At 38.5% G+C, this 26554-nt stretch overlaps 1 protein-coding gene across 1 annotated transcript in view; it reads right to left on the bottom strand.

The window, feature by feature from the left end:
* Positions 1–26554, bottom strand: part of specc1 (sperm antigen with calponin homology and coiled-coil domains 1) — a 251157-nt gene that overhangs the window by 105453 nt on the left and 119150 nt on the right. The window contains exon 4 of the mRNA XM_081366268.1: positions 2244–3700. Coding sequence (XP_081222394.1) covers positions 2244–3700 — 1457 coding nt within the window. The remainder of the gene's footprint in view (positions 1–2243; positions 3701–26554) is intronic.

Below are 26554 nucleotides of genomic sequence, written 5' to 3'. Positions count from 1 at the left end.
CCAAAGAAATGCTTAGTCGACCAAAGTCCTGTTCTGCGCAACGATTAGTCGACTAAAAAAAAAAGACGCGATGTTTTGCATTTTGATTGAACATTTAGTTTTTTTATTGACACCTGGGATCCCCCGCGAAACGGTTCTCATTAGCACTTGAATAAGGCTGGCGTCACACTGGCTGCTGGCGTGAGAGTCTCAGCTGCGTGGCGTGTCTGTTGGAGGTTGGAGTTTGCACACTGCCTGCGTGAGACACGCGTCTCAGGCGCGGCTCGAGCCACACCGAAAACGCGTGCATGCTAAAAAATGAACCGACGCCTGAGTGTTCCAGCAACGGGAGTGTTTTCTTTATTTAAATTTAGATTTTCTTTAGGCCTATTTACATTTCGTTTTCCTTTATTTAAATTTAGTTTTTCTTTATTTAAATTTCGTTTTTTCTTTATTTAAATTGAATTTTTCTTTATTTAAATTTCGTTTTTTCCTGTATTTAAATTTCGTTTTTTCTTTATTTAAATTAAAATTTTCTTTATTTAAATTTAATTTTTCTTTATTTAAATTTAGTTTTTTCTGTATTTAAATTTCGTTTTTTCTTTATTTAAATTTAAATTTTCTTTATTTAATTTTTGTTTTTTCTGTATTTAAATTTCGTTTTTTCTTTATTTAAATTTCGTTTTTTTTTCTTTATTTAAATTTAGTTTTTCTTTATTTAAATCTACCCTTTACTGTGTCAGTAATTTGTTAGTCAGAAAAATATTAGACTACCTTAAAAGTATTGCTTAAGTTAACAGACTGTGTGCGTTTTATATCACTAGTGCAGTATCCGTTCTCGGAGAACATAAGCCCTGCTCGCGTGAGGTGCGCCTCTTCCCGCTTGCCCTGTTCTGTAGTTTACTGAACTTTGTTTGTTTCTGTTAGTTTTCTGAACTTGTCGCGTCTCGCGTGTCTGTCTATATTGCACCAAATGCGACACTGCACTCCCTTGTGAAGTCGATTGGATGAACGGTTCTCGAAATAATCAAAATGCAAACGGACAGACAGACACATAGAGATTACTATATTCCTTACTGAGCGCGAAGCAGCAGTGCAGCCAGCCACAGGTGTGGTTCCTGAGTGTTCTACGTGGTGCGCTAAACTGTGGCGCTGATACAAAATAGCCTAAATTAAAGCATTTAAAGTTGGGGATAAAACATAGGCTAATTATATTTAGAATACAGTAATATATAACTGCTTATAAAGGAATAAATATCAAGGAGTAAATCAATGAAAAATTCTTTATTGGTGAAAAAAAAAAAAAATGCAACTGGTCGACCAATGAGAATGTCAGTCGACCAAGACGGCATCGACCGATTAGTCGACTAAACGACTAAAGTTGACAGCCCTACAAACAACATGGCAAATGAACAAGATCGTGGCAGCACAAGCACACCCGTCAAACTGTACAAAATCGTTATAAATCGTAAATCGGAATCTTGGTGAAAAATCGTGGATTTTTTTTTTTAGGCCATATCACCCTAAATTAGCATATCACTAATTTAAGGTAATTAAATTAATATAAATATGCGATTAGACTAATGGCTTAAATTTACTACAAGTCAACTAGAAAAAAACTTAAGTCGTGCACGGGCAGCCCTACTTATTTCACATATTTTCTAACCAGATGTCACAAAGGGCATTCTGAGCGAGCGGCGCTGTGTGGACTTAGCAAGCGAAGCGCAATCTTCAGAAAGGCGTTCTCCGCTCTGGAGGAAATATTATCACTCTGATCACATGCTCTGGTGTGAGACAATGTGTATCTTCTTCTGTTGTCTGAGAGTTGATTGACATCTTTTAGATGTGTTATTGGCATCGCCACCCTCTGGTTACATGAACGTGTCACCACCGCATTAGAACCGAAAACATGAGGATTTTTTTAAAAGACAATAACAACCTATTCAATATTCTATGATAAAATCAACTAATTGAATATTCGAAAATCATGACTCATCCCTAGTGTATACTATATGATCACCTGTATTCATAGGACATTTTACGATTTGCATTACAAATTTTGTTACCTTACAGTTGTAGTTGCATCTGTGGACTTCAAACGATATCCTAATTGCATACAAGCATTACCAAATTAAATAAACAAATAACTGGCCACTTAAAGATTATTTGAATTGTGTGATACCAGCAACTTTATATTATAAATTACCAGTGCTGTTCTATCCCTTATCTAGTGCACCCTGAGCACACTCCATTTTACTGCGTACCTGCTGCAGCTCTTGTCGTAGCTCCGTGCAGTTCAGCTCCAGCTTGTCTCTATCTTCATGCGCCGCTTTGAGCAGACTTTGCAACTCTGTGTTGTCACTGGCGCTCTGCACCGCCTTCAACTCCGCTACCTTCTGCCTCTCCACCTCAACCTGCGCCTTCAGACTGACATTCTCCACTCTCAAAGCCTCCGTGGCTAGCCGCTGTTCCTCGGTTTTCCTCACCGCCTCATCTCTAGCAACCTTCTCGCTATCCAGATGCTCTTGAAGAAGCTCTAATTCTTCACTTAAGCCCTTAACAGCAATTTGTGCCTCCTGATTCTCCTTTTCCAAAGCTCTAAGACTCCCTGTGAGTTGCTGCTGGATGTCAACCAGCTTCTCTCTTTCGAAGCGGGAGCTCTCCACTTGCTCAGCCAAACGCTGTTCAAGCTCTGCAACCCGAGAGGCACGTGAAGCCTCAGCTTCTTGACTTTGAGCTTGTTCTCTGAGCCTCTGGAGAAGGGACTCATTCTGTTGTACCAAGAGTTCTACACGCTCCCTTTGCTGCTGTAGGGAAGTCTGTAAGAGGCCCTTCTCCTCCGCCAGACGCTCATTTTCAGCTGTTAGCTCCTGGACAACCTGTTGCTGGTCAGCCAGCTCCTGTAGAGTGGCCTGTAGTTCTTCGGCTATACTGTGGTGACTCTCTTCCATCTTCTGGATGCGGTCTGTCAGGGACTCCACAGAGAGCTCCTTCATCACACCACTGGGCACCACACTCTTAATGCTGCTACTGACTGAGTCTGAAAGCGAGGGAATATTCTCAAACTCTGAGGAGTCTGAGGAGGGTAAAGGAGAGCCTTTGATGTCACTACCAGATGAAACAGAAGTTTTAAGGTGGCTTCCACTGACAGCATCTGAAGTGGTGCTATCTGGTAAAACCCCATTAACTGAATGCTTGCTGGAGCTGGTGAGCAGTGTTGTAGTGCTCTCTAATGTAATAAGCTTCTGCTTCAAAGCCTGATTTTCTTCCCGCAAGGTGGCCAACTCACGCTGAAAACGTCCATTCTTCTCCCTTAGTTCCCCTACGAGCATCTGGATATCGCCAGGCTGTGCCGGTGTCTTTTCTATCTCTGAATTCCCCTCTGGTGTACCAGCCTCTGATGATGAATCCTTCCCTTTATGTCGTTGGAGCTCCGTCCGTAACTTACTGATCTCAAATTCTTTGGTTTTGGCCTCAGCCAGAAGCTCCCTCACCTGACTCTCCAGCAGGGTCTTATCCAAAACAACAGACTCTGCTTTGGTTTTGACAGAGCCACGAGAATGCTTGGCCAGCGCGGACAGGCTGGAGGTGCTGGCACTGCTGACCATCTTTTTGGCTGTAGAGCTTTTCTGCTGGTCACGCAATGAGAGACGTTCTCTGGAGATGCTTTGCGGGATCTCACGAGGAGCTGGGATCCCTGACTTTTTGGTTGACTGGACACCTGGGTAGAGAGGAAATAATTATGTTTTGTTAGTGTTGGATATCTTAGTCATAGTATATGCTGTATAGTATAGTCATACTGTACAAAACTGTTTGAGAAATACGACCAACCAAAACCATTCCTCTGGGCAACTATATTTATTTTTTAACCTAATAAATGATATTATAAAAATGAATGATGTTTTCATATAAATTAAACAGCAATATGCTGAAACAACTAAAGCAACAACATTGTTGTGGTTAACCAGCTCCTGTCCACCAGACCAGAGATATTTGACAATGTGACCATTTTTCTCATTCCATTGTACAGATTGGCGTATCTGTGTGAGAGATCATTCATTTAGAGTGATGACAGGACAAAATGTGTTTTGTCTCGTCACATTCAAATGGCCACCAGGCACTGCTTCACTGCACTATAGACACAGTAAAAACAAGAACACTGGCATCTGAGTGGCACCAGAGTGAGTGTGGGTGATGTATATCCCCTCTTTATACTGTTTGTTGTTAATTATTCTTTGACAGGGCAGGCTGGTGACGATTTTGTGGGTTTTGGAATAATCAGCAAATATACCAACACAAAAAATGCTGGACTGGGGCTTATTGAAGCTGATGCCTTTATTGTTTCAAATCGACAGTGTTTTTAAAGAAATCACTGTTTTAGAGATCTCATAGAACTAACATGAAGTGAGCTAAATCAGTCGCTGTAAAAAATATTTTAATGATTGAATGGTTTAACTTTAACCCATTTAATCCTAAATTTTTCCTAGACACAAAAATATCCAAATCATGTGTCATTAGTATCCCTTTGAAACAATCAATAATATTTTTTTTTAAATTTTCATGGAAAAGTGTGTGAAAAAGTGTGTTTTATGATCGGTCACAATTGTGACCGGTGGGAAACTGTGTTGTATCAACCATTGTATTGATTTAATATAGGTCTATTTGACCTATGCACTGTGTTTGTGTGTGTTTTTGTGTGTGTGTGTGTGTGTGTGTGTGTGTTTTTTTTGTGTGTTTTTGTGTGTCTGTGTGTGTGTGGGTGGGTGTGTGTGTGGAGATCAGACATCAGAGGAGACGTGACCATGTGTGAGTGTGTGTGTGTGTGTGTGTGTGTGTGTGTGTGTGTGTGTGTTGTGTATGTGTGTCTGTGTGTTTCTGTGTGTGTTTCTCTGTGTGTGTCTGTGTGTGTGTGGAAATCAGACATCAGAGAAGACGTGACCGTGTGTGTGTGTGTGTGTGTGTGTGTGTGTTTCTGTGTATGTGTGTGTGTGTGTGTGAAGATCAGACATCAGAGGAGATGTGACCGTGTGTGTGTGTGTCTGTGTGTGTGTGTGTGTGTGTCTGTGTGTGTGTGTCTGTGTGTGTGTGTGTGTGTGTTTGTGTGTGGAGATCAGACATCAGAAGAGACGTGACTGTGTGTGTGTGTGTGTGTGTGTGTGTGTGTGTGTCTGTGTGTGTAAAATTAGGTAGATAGTAAGGTAGAACAGTTAGCCTATGTGTATTAGTATGTAGATACAATGGGTTATCCCACCGGTCACTATTGTTGCCGTTGACATGTTTGTGAGTTCTATGAACACATTAAACAAAGTTGAGTAATTGCAAATGCATATATCAATACTAGACACCTTAAACATGATATGTACCAAAAATCTATGTCCTTTCTTTATGTTAACATACTTTAGCACCCTTTTCTTTGGGAGCTTTCTTGCTGGCATCCTCTTCTCTTGGCACAAACAGGAAATAAACAGCTCTGGTCATGTGACAATTTACAGTAAACATGCGAAACTGCACATATTTCATTGAGACCCTTTATTATTTCAATATCTGCTGGAAATGCATTGATAGATCATTTAGTAACATTTTTATAGCCTTAGAAATGAAACACTTTTTTACGGTCACTATTGTGAACGGTGGGATTAAATGGGTTAATGGTTGTGATTTGATGATGATTTTTTTTTTTTTATATATATAATTTCTTGGTAAAGAACAGCACAATTAGCAGCACAGCTCTGTAAAAAATGTTTGCTCAGGTAATCTAAAAAAAATTGCTTCATTTAGTAACTTCTAAATTAGCTGCTTGTTTTCAAAAATATGATTTGAGTTACAGTTTGTGAACTGTTTTAAAGATCAAAGTGCACAACGTTATTGTCATTAAAGTTATTGTCTCCAAAAATAAAGAATTGATTCTGAACTGCCAAAACGAATCTTATTTACGTAACATACCTACATTGTTTTGTAACAAATTTGCATACAATTTCAGCCTATGGTCTTCACTGGCTGACCACAAACAAATCTACTTTGACCCGTAGTTGTCAATCAATCACTGTAGTTGTAGCTGAGGCCTGGAAGTGTTTGGTTTGTGTAGTTGACATGTCAAAAATGCTGTTTTCTGTGCTACAAATTAACTTTGCATGTGCATCAAAAGGATAAGGACTCAATAAGGAGGATCAGGAAAAACCGAGGCTAGCCGTACTGTTTGTATCACTGTGAATACAAGTGCTGAGGAAGCCTCCAGAGCTGAAATTCAGATACGGTAATAGGTGCACTGTAAGCTGTAGACAAATCACAACAGACTGAGCCATCTGACCAATCAAAGTAGGCTTGCAGAATGGAAAACCGTTATCCGAATGGAGAAGAGTTTTCAGACTCTTTGAGAAATAAGGTGATGTGCAATGTATATTATGAGAACCAGTTTTTTTTACTTTGGATGCATGTAAATCTATTGAAGGAGACCTTAAGAAATATTAGGAACCTTTAAAATAGCATAATAGGGGCACTTTAAGTCAAATCAAATAAAAATAGCAATATAAAGTTTTAAGATACAACTGCATGACGTAACCTTTACCGATCTGGTGTAACGAATGTTTTTGCTCAGGTGGCAGGAAATGTCCAAATAGAGAAAGGTTTAGCATCAGGCTAATGATTTTTCCTCTGGTTCACAATAAAAACAGACAAAAAATAAAATAATAATACATAGTCTTTATTGAAGTAGGGAGCCCCTTGTTTAGGGACCAGAATATCATAGACTTGAAGTGGGCTCTTTTTACTAGTTCAGTCACCACATCCAGCAACATCTCAAAGTAATGCCCTGGCAACCACCCAGAGTACCCTAGCAGTGTGGTGGCAAGTTCTACACGTGCAAGAAGAACTCAAATTTCTTTCAGAAAATGTAATAATCTAGTTTAAAGAGTCATGACATCATCTTCACTTAGCCACACTGGTTGTTTAGCTGCAGTAATGTGTTTTATGAATAAAAAATAGCAATAGAAAGTAGAAAATTATAATACAATATCAATCTATGAAACTGTTTACGTTTTAGTGCTGTGGTAAGATGAAGCATTGAATAGGAAATGTGATGGTACAGTTAAAGGACAAGTTCGGTATTTTACACTTAAAGCCCTGTTTACAGATCGTTTCTGATGAAATAGAACGGTTAAGATTAAAATTTGGACACATGCTGCTGTCCCGAGAATTTTAGGTTTATTTCGCTTTCCCCAGAACCTCTAGAATGGGTGTATAGGTGCACTGGAACAATCCTTCATAAAAGGCATTAAACTTTCGTTTACAAAGACCTGAAACTCACCGAGTGGTCAGGGGTGTTCACTGATATGCTCATACAAAAATCGCTGCAAAAGATGCTTTCCAACAGGTTTTATCGTAGTTTTTGTCCAACTCCATTGACTTGTATTGGGTGAGCTGTGTGAGGTACGGTATTCCTCCGCCGCTTCTTCTTCTGCTTCTTCTGTGTATTCAATCAGAGAATGTCTAATATGGCGAGAAGTTTCACTCTCACTACACTTCCGGCTTCTGAACTGGTTGCAGTTCCACTCTGATTCCATATGAGGGCACTCACAGGACGAGTGCAGAATGAATGGAGGTCAATGGTGGTATACCCCTCAAAATCCACTTTTCTCGGGATATAATTTTTTGTCTAGTAATTTGAATGTTGTATTCGAAAGGAGATGCAAAGAAATTACACATTGCTGGGTGTTAGATTTTTTAGAGTCACTTATTTGCTTTAAAAAGTCTTTCAAAATGTCAATGGGTTATGGGCAACAACAACTCAACCTGTAAGAAATCAAAACGACATAAGTACTCGTTCATTCAACTTTCGACCTAAAACTCATGTTGAACTTGCAAAATCTACAATCAGATCTGAGATTTCTCAACGGCAATCGGGTGAAAGAGACAAATTTAGCTGTCTAGCCCCATTGACTCCCATTCATTTTGCACTTGTGGCGATCGCCCCCAGTGGAACTCTGGGGGTACTACAACCAAAATTCGGTACAATAGGGCTTAATAGGGAGTGGGCAGGCTCTCCGTAGACGGGCTCTGATTCAATGAAATGCCAGTGGTTTGCTTGCAATTGGCAAAGGTGCATTATCGCCACCAACTGGGCTGGAGTGTCTATTATTCAAGCTCTCAACGGAAGAATCTACGGGTGTGAGACGTTTGGAAAAATAGATCCACAGTTTTACAACGAATGGTAAAACACCTGTTGGAAAGCATATTTTGCAGCGATTTTTGTATGAGCATATCAGTGAACACCCCTGACCACTCGGTGAGTTTCAGGTCTTTGTAAACGAAAGTTTAATGCCTTTTATGAAGTATTGTTCCAGTGCACCTATACACCCATTCTAGAGGTTTTGGGGAAAGCGAAAGAAACCTAAAATTCTTGGGACAGCAGCATGTGTCCAAATTTTAATCTTAACCGTTCTATTTCATCAGAAACGATCTGTAAACAGGGCTTTAAGTGTAAAATACTGAACTTACCCTTTAAGGCTGGCAAAGCCAGATGATTGATTTTAAAGAAAGCAGCTCCCTCTCTCTCATATAGCTCTAAGAGGATTGTTCTGAGTGACTAGATAGAGTTATTCTTATTCAGATTAATGTATTTAAGTTTCCCTTCCCTATCTAAGAGCTGAAAGTGAATGAAACACTCCACTGGGATAGGCTGTGCTGGGACCAGAGATGCTATAAATCTATAATCAACCACTCTCTCTCTCTCTCACTCACACACACACACACACACACACACACACACACACACACACACACACACACACACACACACACACACACACACACACACACACACACACACACACACACACACACACACACACACACACACACACACACACACACACACACACACACACACACACACACACACACACACACACACACACACACACACACACACACACACACACACACACACACACACACATCCATCAAAGACAGAACCAGGATGCACACTCCTGCATTATACATTACCATTTTCATCTTCAGCAAAATCTAATTTCTCAGAATTGCTTTAAAACATTTAAGAATTGCTTCTTATAGAATAAGAACATTTTAGATGTAGCTTATGACTCACACATATAGATGTGTGGGGGGGGGGGAATCAGTCATTCATTGCGAATCAAAAACCTTTTAATTTGGTTCTAAGCGGTTCAACCTTAGGCAAGGCAACCTTATAAATGTTTTCTGCATAACGAAAGAATGAGATTAGAGATTCTCTTTTCCATTAGTCTGACTAATGCTTGGGCAGTGCCATTTCTACACAATCTCATCTTACTACACTGCATGAATCACCCTTTACTGAATTCAACTATTCCATCCTCGCTGACCTCCCCCATGTCAGGGAACATGCCAAGAATGCACACAATAACCATGTTTCAGTCAAGAACGCATAGTACAAGCTGCAACTTGGGAACTAAGTTCACTCAAGCAGTTAAATAGAGCAAAAAAGCAGAACTATGCAAGCAATTGATTAATGACTGACCACACAAAAGAACCTTAATTTGTGTGCAAGACAAGCTCTTCCTTACTCACAATGTATGTGTGTTTGGCTGCCCTCATGCTTGAATGACTATGAAATCTTTCTATTTTTAGCCTTTGGAAGGGGAGAGGGAAAGAAGAAAAACAAAAAGAGAGACAGAGAAAGCAAGATAGAGATGGTGTGGGACTGAAAATGTAAACATCAAGCTAATGCATTTGCAAAACAGACTAATTGTGCGATGAAAGAGCCAACAATAAAGGCTTGAGAAAAAACTAACAGAAAGAGAGAGTCCTTACTGAAAAGCAGCACTTCAGCTTTGTGTAGAAGATCAGACTGTGGAAGATATGCATGTCTGAGTCATCTGTCCATCCTTAATCTTGAAAACCAAAAGACAAGGTCTGTATTGTCCTACTGCCACTAAGCAGAGACTGTTATTGGTACATGGTAAATAAAATAGGACACTTTATTCAGAGACAAATTTATTCAACATCACAATGAATGGGAGTTTGGTTTCTATATTGCCAGTAATAAATTCACTCTAATTTGAGTTGGTTTAGTGCATTAAAATGACTGAAAGAAAGAGCTCAGTGTTGGCTGAGCTGCAGCTAATATAATCATCTAAGAATTATGTGGTTTTCTTATACATGAAAGCAATGGGGTAAGGCCAAAAAGAGAAGCCAATGAAAGCCAAAATCAACAGCTCAGACTACAATAATATAACCATTAATAGTTGTTATGCAAAATGGGAATGTTTCCTCTTAGCATGAAACAGCATTACCAAATAACATTTACTTGTAAAAAACATTTTTCACTGCATTATGTGGACAGTGCATTCAATCATCTGCTGGTAATTGTGGATAAAGTTTAGAATTACAGAAATAATCATCACAAGACTGGACATCTTTGATGAAGTGCATCATGAAATGACCCTGGAGTAATTAACTGCAAAGGGTTGACAGATGAGTAAGCAAAGTCTTGGGCAGTCAGCTGACATGGCATTAGGTATCAGCAGTAAAATTATGTATTTGTAAGATGGGTAAAGAATTCTTATAAACTCATGTTTAATGCCCAATAAAAAACCTTCAGCCTCAGGACTGGACTAATGTTTTCCAAGCAAGCTTACTGTATGTAGTAGCAAGAGCCTAAAAACAATTCCTAGTTTTCTGGCACATCTTCCTATTGTCCAGCTATTAAATGAGATGGGCATATTGTAGCTGATTGTAAACATGGAAATGTAGCCAGGGAGTAATGCTGACATTCCACTCCACATCCTGCATGCAGGGGAAAATGGAATCAATGACTTTCCATGTGCGTCAGAACAATGACACACTTTGGCCATCCTGAATAGTGAGAGTATCCGTGGAAACAGAAGCGAAAGTCTTTTATGATTCTCATATCACTATGCCAGTCAGGGGGACACAAAAATCGAAGTAGTCTGAGAAAGTGTCCAAAGAACTTTAAAATCAAACCAACCATTTGAATGAAAGTGTGGTTATAAAGAATTGCCTGATGAATAGAAAGATACATTTAAGTATTTAAAGTGATCAAACAATGTGTTAAAGTGAATGGGCCCTATTTTAACGATCTGAAACGCAAGTATCAAACGCGAAACGCAAGTAACTTTGTGGGCGCTGTTGCTATTATACCGGCGGGATAAATGACTCTTGCGCCCGACGGAAATCTAAAATGGGTTGGTCTGAAGTAGCTACATTACTCATAGGTGTGGTTTGGGCGTAACGTGCAATAAACCAATCAGAGCGTCATCTCACATTCCCTTTATAAGCAGGCGCGCTTGTTCCATGGTGGATTGCTATTATAATGGCGGATTTGCCAGGCGCACGCCAGGAGCGGTTCACAGCCGAGGAGACAGACGTTCTAGTCAGGGCCGTAAAAGACAGAGAAGTGACATTGTGTGAGGAGAAACCCACAGGTTTGATCCGTCATTACTACAATTAGCCTGAATAATTTGGGTAAATGTTTAAGCTAGATTTATGCCTATTTTTTCACATCTTCATGGACACCACAATGATTTCCCTCGTGCTACGATATTAAATATTATATAAATATTACCAATTTTTTCTTGTAATTATGTATGGTTTGCAAAAATGGGAACTGCTGCGTCTGTGTAGATGAGAAAAGCAAAATGTATGCGCGTTGTGCACAATTGTATGCCAAGCATGCGCCCTTAAAATAGCATCAGAATAACGCGCCACTGACTTTAGACTAGGTTTTTCCTGGTCTGTGGCGGAATTGTTATCTGAAACTGCAAAATAGCACTAGGGAACATTTGCGCCAGAACACACCTCCTCTTTTCGCTGAACCTCCCCCGGGAGCTTCAAGGTTCATTCCCTAATTTACCGACGTGCGTCTGTGGAGGGAAAAGTCCGCTGTGCGTCGGGTGCAAAATAGGAATGATACATGCGTCTGTGTACAAAGTCAATTGAGCTGGGTGCAAGATAGGGTCCACAGTGTGTCATTCTTTGTGCCACAGATTACTTAAAGTGCCCCTATTATGGATTTTTGAAAATGACCTTTCATGTAGTGTGTAACATAGCTCTAAGTGAATGAAAACATCCTGCAAAGTTTTAAATCTGAAAGTGCACCGTATATAAAGTTATTGTCTTTCAAAAGTAAGAGTCGACTCTGAGTCAATGAAATGAATCGTTTTTCACACACCAGGGAAAACTTGAACCTCAAACACTGCAGCTGATTCCTGTGGATACTGGACAGCATCATGTCGATAAGATGCTGTGCTCTACAATATGAATGTAAAGCCAGTTTTTTTTCACTGCCCAAGGAGGAGCATGTGAAGAATCAGTGGTTAAAATTCACCTTTACCATGATATCACAGCAGTATAATCCAAAAATGTTGCTGTTTTCCCTTTATTTTACAGACGACTGTTTCTCAAATCTCGGAGTTCAAAGCAGGATTCGCACACCGCTTGCTCTTAAACGATGGTGTTCAAATACTTAGTTTTGAGTTTTATATCGTGTTGGTCTCCTGCTAACTGGTTAACTCACATTATTACTGTCTTATCACTGTTATGTTGATGATACGCAGCTCTATATTTCTTTACGCCCAGACGAAACTTACCAGTTCACAAAATTAACGGAATGCATAGCTGACATAAACAATGACTAGCAATTTCCTACTACTTAAAGGTCCCATTCCATGGATTATTTTTATTATTTTATAATGTTTCCTGGGGTGCCCTTATAATGTTAGTATGTTTTTTAGATCAAAAATTGTTATAATTTAGAAATAAAAGGCATATTTCCTAGCCTGATTTCATTGCCTGGTTTGAACACTCTGTTTGAAGGGGCGTGTCTGCTGTGAGACTTCAGTGTAAACACCCTCTGCTGTGATTGGCTGACATGCTTGCATATGAAATATCTGGCATTACATGTAGAGCTATCTGGAAAACTTTTACTATTACAGCTATCATACGTTTTTACTATTACAGCTATTATACGTTTTTACTATTACAGCTATCTGGATTAACGAATCGCGAGAAGTTTTTTTAAGTATTTAGATCTATTCCCATCACATAAAAGGTTGCAGTTATGAGCATTGAGCAGATCAGTCTGTTGATCGCGTGAATGATCTTATCATTGCAGCGCAGTTTCTGCACTCTCTAATGATTTCACCAATGCAAACATGAGGCATATAAATACAGTAAGAGATTCGTTGTGCAGTGTAACAGCGTCATTGATTTCATAACGAGTTTTGGCAAGTGTCCAGATAAACTCGCGCTGTGTCACCGACAGCAGCTTGGCCGATTGGAAAGGGATTGTTCTTTGATCGCTTTCTGTATATTAATCAAAGTTTAATTAAGATTATTTTCATCCTACTAAGAGAAACGAACGATGTGAAGAGTGATCGCTACTTCCATTTTAAATCACTACTTACCGCTTGCTGGAATATAGTTGAAATTGCGCCCTTCGTCAGTATGAAACGCTGAGAGAAGCCTGCTTGATATTATCCCAGGTTAGAAAAACAGTCCGTGGTGAAATGGACAGAGCAAACTAACAACTTCGAATTAAACTTTTGCGGTATCCGATTATAGATAAACATCAACCACGTCAGTTGACATTTCGCCATCAATACGCCTGTGTTCCTGTGGGCGGAGCTTAGTCTAAACACGGTTCTGGTGATGTCACTAAAGCAGGATGTAGAGGGGTGTAGTCCAATCGAGCCGTTTTTTGTAGTCAACTTCTGTTAAATAAAATATCTCGCTTGGCATTGAACTTTGAGCTTTATAATTTTACAGATATTATTTATACTCTAACAACAACATTACACACTAACTAAAGTTTGAAACATGGGATCACATAGAACGGGACCTTTAATTCTAAAAAAAAAAAAACAGAGATTCTAATTATTGGAAAAAAAACTTCCTCATGTAATAATCTAGAATACTGTCTAACACAGGGGTCTCCGACCTTTTTTCATTTGAGAGCTACTTTTTAAAAATGAAAGTGGCAGAGAGCTACTCATGTAGTACAATACTTAAATCTCTTAAATAATGTCTCATAACTCTCATATTAACAAATATCCAAACTGTTTTAGACCTAAAATAGTTTTTGTAGGCCTATATATGTCACCCTTAAAGGTACAATATGTAAGAATTTTGCATTAAAATATCCCATAATCTCAAGGCCAGTGTTATATATTTTGTTAAGTTGATTACTTAAAATATCCCAAATGTTTCCAACTATTTTTAAATCGTGAGAAAATTGCGATTTTAACCAAGGAAACGGGGCGTTAGAGCAGGGGGGAGCTGGGAGTCGCCAGTCAATTGCGTCATATCCGCGTTACCCTCGGTTTCCGCTCGTACTGCGTGGAGTCCTGGACAAATGCAGAAGTTGTAGTTGTAGCGTCTATCAAGCAACAAACGTTAGCTTGTATCTTGCAGTAGTTATGGAACACAATTATTCTTTACCGACTGCAGCTGGTTCTGTCGACAAAGCATGCTTAATTTTATATTTTCCAAATGTAGCATTCGGTAATAGTTATGTTTATGTAGGGGAAGAATTATTGCTTTAGATTTGTGTTTAGTTTATTGACATTGTTTATCACGTCTGGTGTTTATAACCATGTAAATATAAATATATCAGTATTTTGGCAAATGATGTGGGTATGTTCGAATGCACTTTTACGACAATTGTTTAGAACACGTAAAACTGCGCCGCGTTATCACAACAATGAATTCAACATACAGTAACATCTATGATAACCAATTTAGTATTAAACCTTACTTTTCTTGCGGTTAATTCATTTTAATGAAATAAAAGTGTGATGAGGTTCAAGAGTCAGGAAGGAAGAAGACAGGGGTCGGTGTGACTGGGACTCGTACTTTATTAAAATAAAGCAAAACAAACAAAAGCCGTGCACAACGCGTATTCACTGTGGCAACCGCGACGGCACAAAACAGTTCAAAAATGAGAGCTCGGATCCACCGGTTTTCTTTCTCTGCGTCCAATTTTCTCTTCAGTCTCTCTCTCGTTCCAGCGCGCGGCTTATAAGCGGTCTCTCCACGCGGATCACAGCAATAAGACACAGGTGTTCGTCATTTGCACTTGACCTACTTGCGTCCCGCTCGTCTCTTCTCTCTCCCATTACAGACCGCGCTGAACCACGCCCCCCTCGCCACAAAAAGCATGTCATTATAAAAATAGAACTTAGCCTCATCCATGAACATGATTTTTCGATTCCCGTCTGACTGATTTACATCATAGACTGTAAAAAATAGATTTACATCCACGGTGGAGTTTAAAACGACAGTTCCCATCATTCCACGCTCCTTCACATCGTCATCAAGCTACGCTGTTGTTGTTGTTTGGAATGTAGCGCCCTCTAGCGGCAAAAACATTCTTGCATATTGTACCTTTAAATGTCAGAGAAAAGAACAGAATCAGAGATAAAAAAAAAATTATAGAAAATTGTACTTTGCATATTATACTGTAAAAACACATAATTATAGTTGATTTTATTGTGCATGATATCTAGAGATAAAATGGCATGAAAATTTCATTTCATGATTATAGTGACCAAAATGATCACGTTTATCACAGAATCCTGCTTAAAAAGTACTGATACTACACAATAAAATCAATTCACCAAGTTTTATGTCGAAAACCAGCAAATAACAAATAAACTTAGCATCAATATGCACTTTTTGTTTACATAAACATTAAAATAATAACATTAAAAATGATGGCCAGATTTTAAAGGAGTGCCTTGCAACATGTTATCTACCAACATGTACAAGTTCAAATAAAGTTTTGACAAAAAAGGTTTTATAAAAAGATAAACCTCGCATATTTCAGCCTTTAAATCATTTTTATAAAAAGAATGAGCCAAAAAAGATAAATTACTGACATTTACACTGCACTTTAGCTTATCTTTTATTATTAATAGTAAAATTCGGTCCGATTTTCCCGTGCCGTCTGTCGTTACTATGCAACCATGCACTGCGCTCTCCACAACGACAAAGAAGTTTTAATGGCTAATGGATTTCCGCCACCGAGAAACGCTTGCTGTTGCTCTGCTACAAGATTTATTTACGGAGAAGAGAAAAACACTCGTAGTGTTTGGGTGCACCCCCATCCTTCATGTTGACTCGCTGCGCCTGAAAAAAATTAACGCGTCGCTTCAATTATTTGAAATAACGAACTTCGAACGGCCCTTGGCGAGCCACCTCCAATCAGGCCATGAGCTACTGGTAGCTCGCGAGCGACATGTTGGAGACCCCTGGTCTAACACTTGATGGCTGCTTTGTCAAGTCCTCGTCGTCGGTTAGGAACATGGGTGTGCTCTTTGATACCAATCTTTCATTTGAAAGTCACCTGTCTAGTATCTGTAAAACCGCATTTTTTTCATCTTAAAAATATATCTAAATTACTTCATATGCTCTCACTGAAAAATGCAGAACAATTAGTTCATGCGTTCATGACATCAAGGCTAGATTATTGTAATGCTATTATGGGTGGTTGCACTGCACGCTTAATAAACAAACTACAGCTGGTCCAAAACGCAGCAGCTCGAGTTCTTACCAGAACCAGGAAGTATGATCATATTAGCCCGGTTCTGTCAACACTGCATTGGCTCCCTATTAAACATCGTATAAATTTTAAAATATTGCTCATCACTTACAAAGCACTAAATGGTTTAGCTCCCCAGTACTTGAGCGAGCTCTTAACGCATTACAGTCCTTCACGTCTATTGCGATCTCAAAATTCCGGCCAGTTGATAATACCTAGAATATCAAAATCGACTGCTGGCGGTAGATCCTTTTCCTATTTAGCACCAAAACCTTGGAACAATCTTCCTAACATTGTTCGGGAAGCAGACACACTCTGTCAGTTCAAATCTAGAATAAAACACATCTCTTTGGCCTAGCATACACAACACATTATAGACTTCTATAATTCAATGTTAGGCTGCATAGATTAGGTCTGCCAGATCCAGGCCATATCCAGAACTGATGAAGGACCTGCGCCTGGACATGATGACAACGCAGTCCTGAAGTGTCAACCAGTCCCTCCCCTGTGAAGGCCTCCTTCCCTTCCCTTTACCTCAGTACAGATAAAATATTTCGGGATAATTCCAGTTCGTGTGGCAACGCAGACGCGACAAAACATTTCTGTATTATACATTTTTAAGGCCAGACAAGTAGTTTATTGAGGGTTGATTTGTAAAGAAGGACTACACGCCTGCGCACATAAATATTCAAACGTGCATAGCTTTGAAATGAACACGTAATGCGTGACGTCTGCATTGTCGCGGGTTTGCGTTTTTGAGGTTTGCGCAGAGATAACGGATCATTGTTGGCACCTTCAAACCTATTTCAGGGAGTGCGTTCTCGAAACACCAGGCACTGTTTTGTGCGGATGGGCGCCCGGAGCACGTTAAGTGTTTTCCTGTTAGAACGGGGTTGTGTTAGCCCCCAAGTTAATAACTAATGATATTCACAATGGAAGTGAATCAATCAATCAAAACTAACTTTAGCTGAACAATAACTTTATCCTAGAGCTGTTGTAAAGCCTAAACAATCTGTTACGGTAATTTCCTATTAACTCTGTAAAGCTGCTTTGAAACAATCCATATTGTTAAATGCGCTATATAAATGAAGGTGACTTGACTTGACTTATTGAATGAATGAAAGATTGATGACTTATTGAAATACTTCTGCTGATCAGTTGTGAGCCACTATTACCTGAAACTGTGTCTATTAATGCAGTTCTCACTACTTTGAGGAAAGATTAAGCATGGAGCTAGATTTGTTTTACCAACATTTATGTTACATCAGTCATTCACGCTATAGCTCGGCTTATGTATGCACTGTTATTGATACAGTTTCCACGTTCACCGCAATAAATTAGAAAAATAATCTGTAAATAAATAAGTACAAGTAAAATAATTGGTTTGTTGATGGACATGCACTTGTTAATGCTGATGGTGAGAAATTACAGTTGCAACATCTCATAATGTACCTCAAACTGAGTAATGTATCACTGAGAATCGCTCAAGTAGTCCTTGTGATGGAGGTTTGGGTTGAATATCTAGTTCTTCCAGTGTTTCATCACCAGAGACTCGGATGTAAATTATGGTAAAACCAACGTCATTGTTCGTAACTTTGTTTAGTTTACGGTGTAGGAAGCCTCAAGTCACGCAGAGCTGACGTTGTTATGGCAATGGGCGTTTTTGTTTTCATACACGGTAGACCAATCACAACAAACTGAGCTGTCTGGCCAATCAGAGCAGAGTAGCTCACAGAAAGGAGGGATTTAGAGAGATTGATTGACAAATCGTTTGAGAATCATTGAAAATGTGATGATGTGCAAATGTATATTATGAGAAAATTAAACAGTTTTTTACCTTTGATGCATGTAAACCTGTTGTAGGAGACTCCAAAACAACATTAGGAAACTTTAAAATAGCATAATAGGGGCACTTGAAATACAGACTTTAAAAATCTCCTTGCTTTGTCAAAGCTGGAAATTGCATCATATGAAGGTGTTTGCAATGATATGCACTTAGGCCTAGAGCCACAGTATGTACAGTAAGTGGATCTGGTCCTTTTCCACGTGTGAAATTTCAATCTGTAAAGCCTGACATATGAAATAATGGTCAGAAAAGTTTATTGAACCTAAAATAATTTAAAACAAAATATTAAAAAAGTATTTTTGTAGAGTATTATATTTGATACATCAGGCTTTTATGGCTCAAAAATTGGAGCTCATACTCCAGGAGGAAAAAAACCCCACCACAATTTTATTCACAGGTCCAAACTGAGCAAAAATATGTAATTTGGGCAGTTGTTGTTATTTATATAGACAAAAAGTCAGATGAAATTCTGATAGCTTGTAATGTAAATCAATGAGATCTTTGTAACAGTATAGCAGACTATTTACATAATATGCATTAAAATAACAGTTGTCACTCTATATTGCCCAATAATGCAGTATGTAAGGTAATATTTAAATGTTTAATTTTATGATCAAAACTATTTTTTATTGTGGAGGTGAAACATATAATGCAATGCAATATATTGATGATTGAGAAATGTACAAATAAACATTCTCAAAATCCTGATGTGATGTGTGATACAGCCTACTTAAACCACACCATGTTTGTTCATCTGGTTAGAGCAGAGCTAGCCCCCCGACTGAGCCTGGTTTCTCCCAAGGTATGTATCACAATCTTCCGTTTGCATTATTGATCATCATTTACCTGTTTTTCACTGTAAAGCTGCTTTGAAACAATCTCTATTGTGTAAAGCTCTATATACATAAAGGTGACTTGACTTGATGTGAATGATTTTTCTAAAAAAAATATGTATAAATAATCAAGTAAACTTTAGTTGCTTCAGTCCAGTAAGTGTTCATCTTTAAATATTACTAATATAAAAGTTATTTGTACATTTACTATAAAAATCTTTAAAAATTTCAAAGCAAAAAGACATTTTTACAATTATACTAAAAACGCAATGATTATACTAAAGCAATGTTTTGATCATGTTAATTATTTAGAGGCCTAAGAAATTTGCAAATCAAATATGATACGATAAGCTTTATAGGGTTAAAGTATGGGTATACGTTTGATTGTATAACTTAAGAGCAGTGTAGGGACTTAGAAAAGAATGAAGCTTATGTATTGTATGCAGAAAAGATGATTGCTGTGGTTGGTTTAATTTGAATTTATCAACACATTATGTGGTTTGTGGTTACTTTTCATGATTAAAATGTAATTATACAAATATTTTAACCACGCTGGTTGTCCATAAAAAAATATATATTTAGGAAAAGTATTTAAAATCCATAAAAGGCCCTTCAGCATAGACTTAACTTAACTCCTTGTTGGGAAACCGTCCAATACTTTCTGGCCTGATGTATCACAGAACAGTCTTCTGTGCAATCAGCTGATGGACTCTTAGTGCTTTCTCATTTATGAACCAATTGCATTTCAAGCCGCCAACTCGGATACTGAGTCAGCCATTTGATTCTGCTTGGATTATTGGCTTGTCATTTAACAGTATGTTGCCTCCATTTACTGCACTGCATGACCTCCTGCTTTGGTCAACTTAGTCATAAGGTAAAAATTTGCATAAGTACTTCAAAGTCAAGTCACCTTTATTTACATAGAGCTTTATACAATACAGATTGTTTCAAAGCACCTTTACAGTGATAACAGGAAAATTATGCATTTATGCGAGTCAGTTCAGTGTTGGTTCAGTTCCGTAAAGATCATCATTTATTAAATTAGTTAATTTAATCTATAAAGCAGTTCTGCAAAAAAAATTACGTCATCGTTCAGCTCAGTTCAGTTCTCATACAACAGCGTCAGTACAGTCAGATCAATAATATTGTTGAATATTAAGTATCCTCAACTAAGCAAGCCAGAGGTGACAGTGGCAAGAAACCCAAACTCCATCAAGGTGACAGAATGGATAAAAACCTTGGTAGAAACCAGGCTCAGTTGGGGGGCCAGTTCTCCTCAGGTCAAAGAATGAACAAGATGGGCCCTATTTTAACAAGCGCATGATCTAAAGCGCAAGGCACAAGTGCACTTAGGGCGTGTCCGAATCCACTTTTGCTAGTTTAATGATGGAAAAAATGGTAGGCGCGCCAGGCGCATGGTCTAAAAGGGTTGTCCCCATTCTCTTAATGAGTAATGGGTGTGTTTTGGGCGTAACATGCAAAAAAGCAATCAGAGTGTAATTTCCCATTCCCTTTACAAGCCAGTTGTGCTCGCTGGTGCCATGGCGGATTCGCTATTTACAGTACATTGCGGAATTTGCAAGCGGAAAGACTGAACGCGTCTCCATAGAGCAAACGGATCTGCTTGTGCGCGAGGTTAAAGCACGCAAGCAGATCATCTACGGGACAAGCCAGATTCCACCATATCTTTATGTACACAATATTAATCTTTTACATTGTAATCCTTTTATTTTTAATATTTGGCTAGTTTGTGTGTTGCTGGGCGTCCCTGTGTGTGTAATAAGCAGAGTGTACGCATGTTGTGGACCCGCCAATAGGCGCATATTACTAATGCGCCCTTTAACCCTCTGGGGTCTAAAGTGTTTTTGTGGTCCTTGAAATGTTTTGACATGCCCTGACATTTGTGCTTTTTTCAGTTGCTTATAAACATATTAATGGCAAAGGTGTCATTATATTCAGCACAAACAGGGCTACCATAATATGTGAACAACATGTATGTACATGTTTGTATTTTTGAGAGAATAATGTTTATGCATGGTTATTGAAAAAAATTAAAATTAAAGCAACACTATGTAACATTTTTTACCTTAAAATAATGTTTCCAAAATCGTTTCAGTGGTTCATCAAGTCGTAACAGGGTGAAACCGCTTTGCGGTCCTTTATCTGCTATAACCACACTATGTAAGATTGCCAGATCGGGTCGCGTTTCTGTAGTTCTAATGAGATAAGAAAACTACAAATTTGACTTGCCTTACGGCAAGCGTTACAATAGTCATTATTTTGTTTTTCTTTGTTTCTGATGTCACAATACATCATACTTTCATAAAATCATCCATCATACTCTACGTTGTCAGTGGACATCGTTCATTCCAAAGCTGGCGCTGGATAAACAGTGGGCGTGCGTGCAACAGTAGGTTGCGGTAGGCTAAATGATTTATGACAGCGGTAATGGACAATTCCACTTCCAACCTGTAGGGGGACCCCAGAGGAAAAGTTCCATAGTGTTGCTTAAAGTTTCTGAAATAAGGCCACAAAACACATACTAAATATGTGTCCATGTGACTTTTTTGCTTCAAAATGATCTGAAAATCATCCTGCCTAATCATTCACATAAAACAATACATTGATTTAAATTTTGTAAGACACTTTTTGTTTGGAGAGGCAATATGCAATGATCATGAATAATGCTGTGATTTAGAGTTCTCAACGGGTCGGGTCGGCCCGACAAACCCGACGGGACCCGCGGGTTCGGGCCGGGTTCGGGTCGAAAATATAATCAAATGACTCGGGTCGGGTCGGACCTCGGGCTTAATCTTTTCTGCTCAGTAAAAAAACAAACAAAAAAAAAACATTTATTAATCATCGCTGCTGTTCACCGTAAAGAAAGTCTGGCTGCTGCATGTAACGTGCATCATGGAGAGGGGCGGGGGCAGACCTGACGCCGCTGCGTGCACGCCTTTAGCCTGGAGAAGATGATGGAGTTGGTGAGAAGTAAACTTGCCGCAGGTGAATTAACCGTCGCTACTACAGCCTATTTATATATTTAAAGTTTATTGTTTCAGTTGTTTGTATTGTTAAAAGACGTGAACATTAAAGGTTGATTTGAATTCCCATCTGCTGGTCATGATAATACGTGTATGAGAGAAAAAAAAAAATCCGACGCGGCGTCGGGCCGCGGGCCGGGTTCGGGCAGATAATTCATGTTTATGTGTCGGGTTACATCGGGTCCGGGCTTTAAAAGCCACGGGCCGGGTCGGGTCGGGTTGTAATTTTCAGGCCCGTTGAGAACTCTACTGTGATTCACACCTGAGAAGACAATGACCCGCATAATGAGCTGCATTATGAGCCTTTCAGTCAGGTATGTCACTGAGAGGGTACCACAAGAAAGAATGCGAGATAGAGCCCTGCACGGGCCTCAAATCTAAGCCCGAGCCCGGCCCTGGCCCGAGACGCTCAGGCCCTAGCCCGACCCGTGTCCGACAGCTCATCAGAATTATCAGCCCGAGTCCGACCCGAGCCCGTTTTTTTTTTTTTGTTTTTTTTTTCTCACAGCGGCAGCCTGCCCTATTTGCAGCCGTTAAAATAGGTCCGTTTTGTTAGTTATGTTTCTTTTCTTTTCATTTCTTTATTAAGTTAATTAAGACAAATGTTTTGAGCATTTTTTTTTTTTTAAATGACGACCAAGCAGCCGAGCCGACAGCGAGTAAAACATGTTTAATCAATTTAGACTCTCAAATCAACGCTAATACTTGACTTGGCTACAATAAAATCCATAAATATAAAACACTTCAAGCATATCACACAGACAGTTAAGTTTAATGTTTATTTATTAAACCACAGTGAGTAAAACAACATTTTTTTGAAATACTGAGGCAGGCTCAGGCTGCTCGCAACAGCGTTCGCAAACGAAATGAGCAATAGCCTACAATCTAAACAAATAAAATAAAATAAAATAAATCAAAAACAAACTTGCAGGTTATCTTATTTAAAAAATGCACCACAGAACATGGCCATTCTTTTTTTCCAGTAGTTTCCAACAGTTAAACGAAAATAAAGTCCAATCAATGAAAAGTTAGAACAGTCTCTTACAGAGCATCGTGGAGTAAAAGAATAGCATCCACAGTGGAAGGTTTTAACCCAGTCCTCCTCTCTTCTATCACTCTTCCCGCTGCACTGAAGACACGTTCGCTGCTGCGATTTTTCTCTTAATATTCTCCATTATTTGCACATGAGGTGAATCGTGGGTTGCGCTGACGGGAAACCGTCTGTGTGTGTGCGTGCGTGAAACTGTCATGTCAATCATATGTCAGTGTAATTATAAGATTATGAAAGTTATGAGGTTATGAAATGTCTATGTGTGTTTTTCTATCGTCGACGTCAACTTCTCATATTTTTTAATTAATGTCTAAAAATATAAAAAGAAGGATAACCCAAAAAAGGCCCAAGGCCCGGCCCGCATGTGAACTATGACGTGAAAATTGGCCCGAAGCCCGGCCCTAGGGGCATGAAAAAGTCGGGGCCCGTCGGGCTCGGGCTGAAATGCAGGGCTCTAATGCGAGAAATATATATATATATATATAATCCAAATATAAATGAAAGTCAAAAGCACATTTTTAGTACATAGTCATACTTGGAAACAAATCCTGTTCAAATAGGCTATATGGGCCATTCTACAGAATTGGTTCAAAGTTACAGTTGGAAACATCTTGTTTTTTTTCTTTTATTTATTTCACAAATTTTGTATGCATGCAAATTGTATAATATCAAAGGAAAACATTTCTAGTAATTGTGCAGTTAATTCTCATACTGTATTTTCAGAAAGTTTTGGAATATATCCTCTCCCCAAATGTGTCACTAATAAAAAACAATAATAAATAATTTAATGAGAAGGCTTATATTGACCTATTAATATTCTGTTTACATCTACCTTGTAACTATATTTTTTGCTATTTTATTCAAAAGTTTTCACATGTAAATCAAGAACTATTAAAATTTTAACAATATTTCAAGTGTAATCTTTCTTTTTAAAAAGTATACATTTTATCATAGCCTACGTATTTCAAAGTTAAGGATTCATTAGTTTGAATATAGCCTACATTGGAACAAACACAATAATAACATCTTAGTTGATGACTTTATTTTTGACAAAACATACTATATATTTTAATATTTAACATATGAGCATATGTGCAGTTTAATACGTTGCTTAAACAAAGACATTTTATTTCAACATATTTCAGTCGATTTTTACTCATCTCAGTTTAGCAATAGAGTTTGGTAAAAGCTAAACTAGTCGATATCACTGTTCATGTTCATGTAAAAATAACATGTTTAAAAATAACAATGTACAGTAAGTGCCTGTAACAGTGCGCATTTGTGACGTTCATTCATTCACACACAGAAACGCGATTCAAATTTAAACGGTTTACAGACGGTTTACAGACACTATTCCATATCGCGATTAGAACAAAGCACTTAAGAATAAAGAACTTAATATTCACAATCCTCAGCTGGATCCGTTGCTCCTCGAAATGAAACAAAACCAGCACTTCTGAGGTAAATTTTTCAGGATTATTATTATGATAGTATTATTCCTCACAGTGTCGCAAGAAGACGTAGAGTACATTAATCTGATTAAACTTGATGTGTTTTATCGAGTTGATGTGGGCGTTCACAGGTTTGCATGGATTGCCTCAGATCATTTGCATTTGAATAGCGCATGCTCTCCGTAGGCGTGTTCACATTAGCAGATAATAAGCTGAAATGAGAACGACTGACATCTCTCTCTTTTGATACAGATTACATAAATAGAGAATATTTGTTTTCGTTTTGAATTAGATCATTTAATAGTAGACACATAAATGATTATAAAGATATACTGCTCATGCCTGAATGAATAGTGTTCACTGAGTTTTATTTAAGTTTAGAGACATGCTCCAGAAAAAAAGTTCACAGAGACGGAGAAGTAGAAAGCACACCCTGTTTATTTTCTTTATTTTACAAAAGCACAATGTTTTGTTTCGATTGTAAGTGGACACATCAAAAAGTAGACATTTTACAGTTTATTTTTTCATATTTCTTAAGTCTGTATGACCATAAATGACGGAGTATTTTAAGTCTATTTTGCTGCTACGTGAAAAGAAATCGAGCAAAACGCACCGGCGCGTTTGACGACCCCAGAGGGTTAAATAACAAAAAAAATACTGCGCCATTGACTTTAGACCAGGTTTTTGTTGGTCAGTGGTGCAGTCTATTTCAGTTGCCTCAAAATAGTAGCGCACCTGAACACCTTGTTTTCAGACCAGCACGCCCATGGGCGCACAGATGGGTGGAAATGCATTTTGGCTATTTAAACAATGTGGCGCAGGACGTGAAAATGATAACTGCGTCAGGCTGAAACTAGGAAAATACACTTGTGTCGCGCTTGGTGCTGCATTGTGCCGGGTATATAATAGGGCATGGTGTGTTAAACAGAATCAGTACCAGATTAAATGGGGAAAAAGCAAGTGAGTACATAGTGCTTCTGAGTTTACTTCGCGCTAAGTAAGGATAGCTAACAGAGGTGGAAGAGGGGCTGTATTAAATCTAGGCAATTTGTAGCTACAGTGAAATGTGGATTGTTAAGCTTAGTATCACTTGTGGACAGAACTCACCTTTCTTTCTAATATCTGAAGTGGCATAAAATGATTTATGGACACTGAGCAGAGCTGCCTTGATAAGAATATTTTAGCACTTGGTTCATACATACTTATTCTTGGTTCAAACCCAATCAAAATGCACCAACTTATTCTGGGAGAGGAAAAAACAAGCCAGATATAGCCCTAGAATAATGTTTCTTCAGAGACAAAAAAGACTAAATAATAAGAGAGCATTTATGTTCACTAGATTTTGATTTCATTCCATTTCTGTTTTGAGATATTTCTGCTATGTGCATTATACTTCTAAAACATCTCTCTCAAATAATATTAAGCCTACCTATTTTCACTGGGAATAAAAGAAAACAGAACTTCATGTGCACTGCGACAGATCTGACAACGAACTTGACATAAGTAGAGCTTTAACTTCATTTTCTTGCTCAACTTTAAGCTAATAGCAAACTGAGGGTAGTCTTTGCAACCTTACCCAGAGAATGAGAGGAAAATACCAACTAAGCAGCTTCAATGAGTGAGTCAAGCCGACCTTTGTCTGTTGACTGTGAAAGCTTTTTAACACCATCACTTAAATGTAACATGACAGGAAACAAATTATTTAGGTGAAGAAATAATTCAAAAGGTATGTATCTATAGATCCGCAAGCTAAGTGTTTAAGAAATATTTGCTTATATCATGGTGATTTTATCTTGTC

This window comes from Scardinius erythrophthalmus (assembly GCF_964197995.2).
Source record: "Scardinius erythrophthalmus genome assembly, chromosome: 5".
NCBI classification, from domain to species: domain Eukaryota; kingdom Metazoa; phylum Chordata; class Actinopteri; order Cypriniformes; family Leuciscidae; genus Scardinius; species Scardinius erythrophthalmus.
The sequence above is the reverse complement of the archived record's forward strand: the minus strand, read 5'-3'. Positions and strand labels throughout refer to the sequence as shown.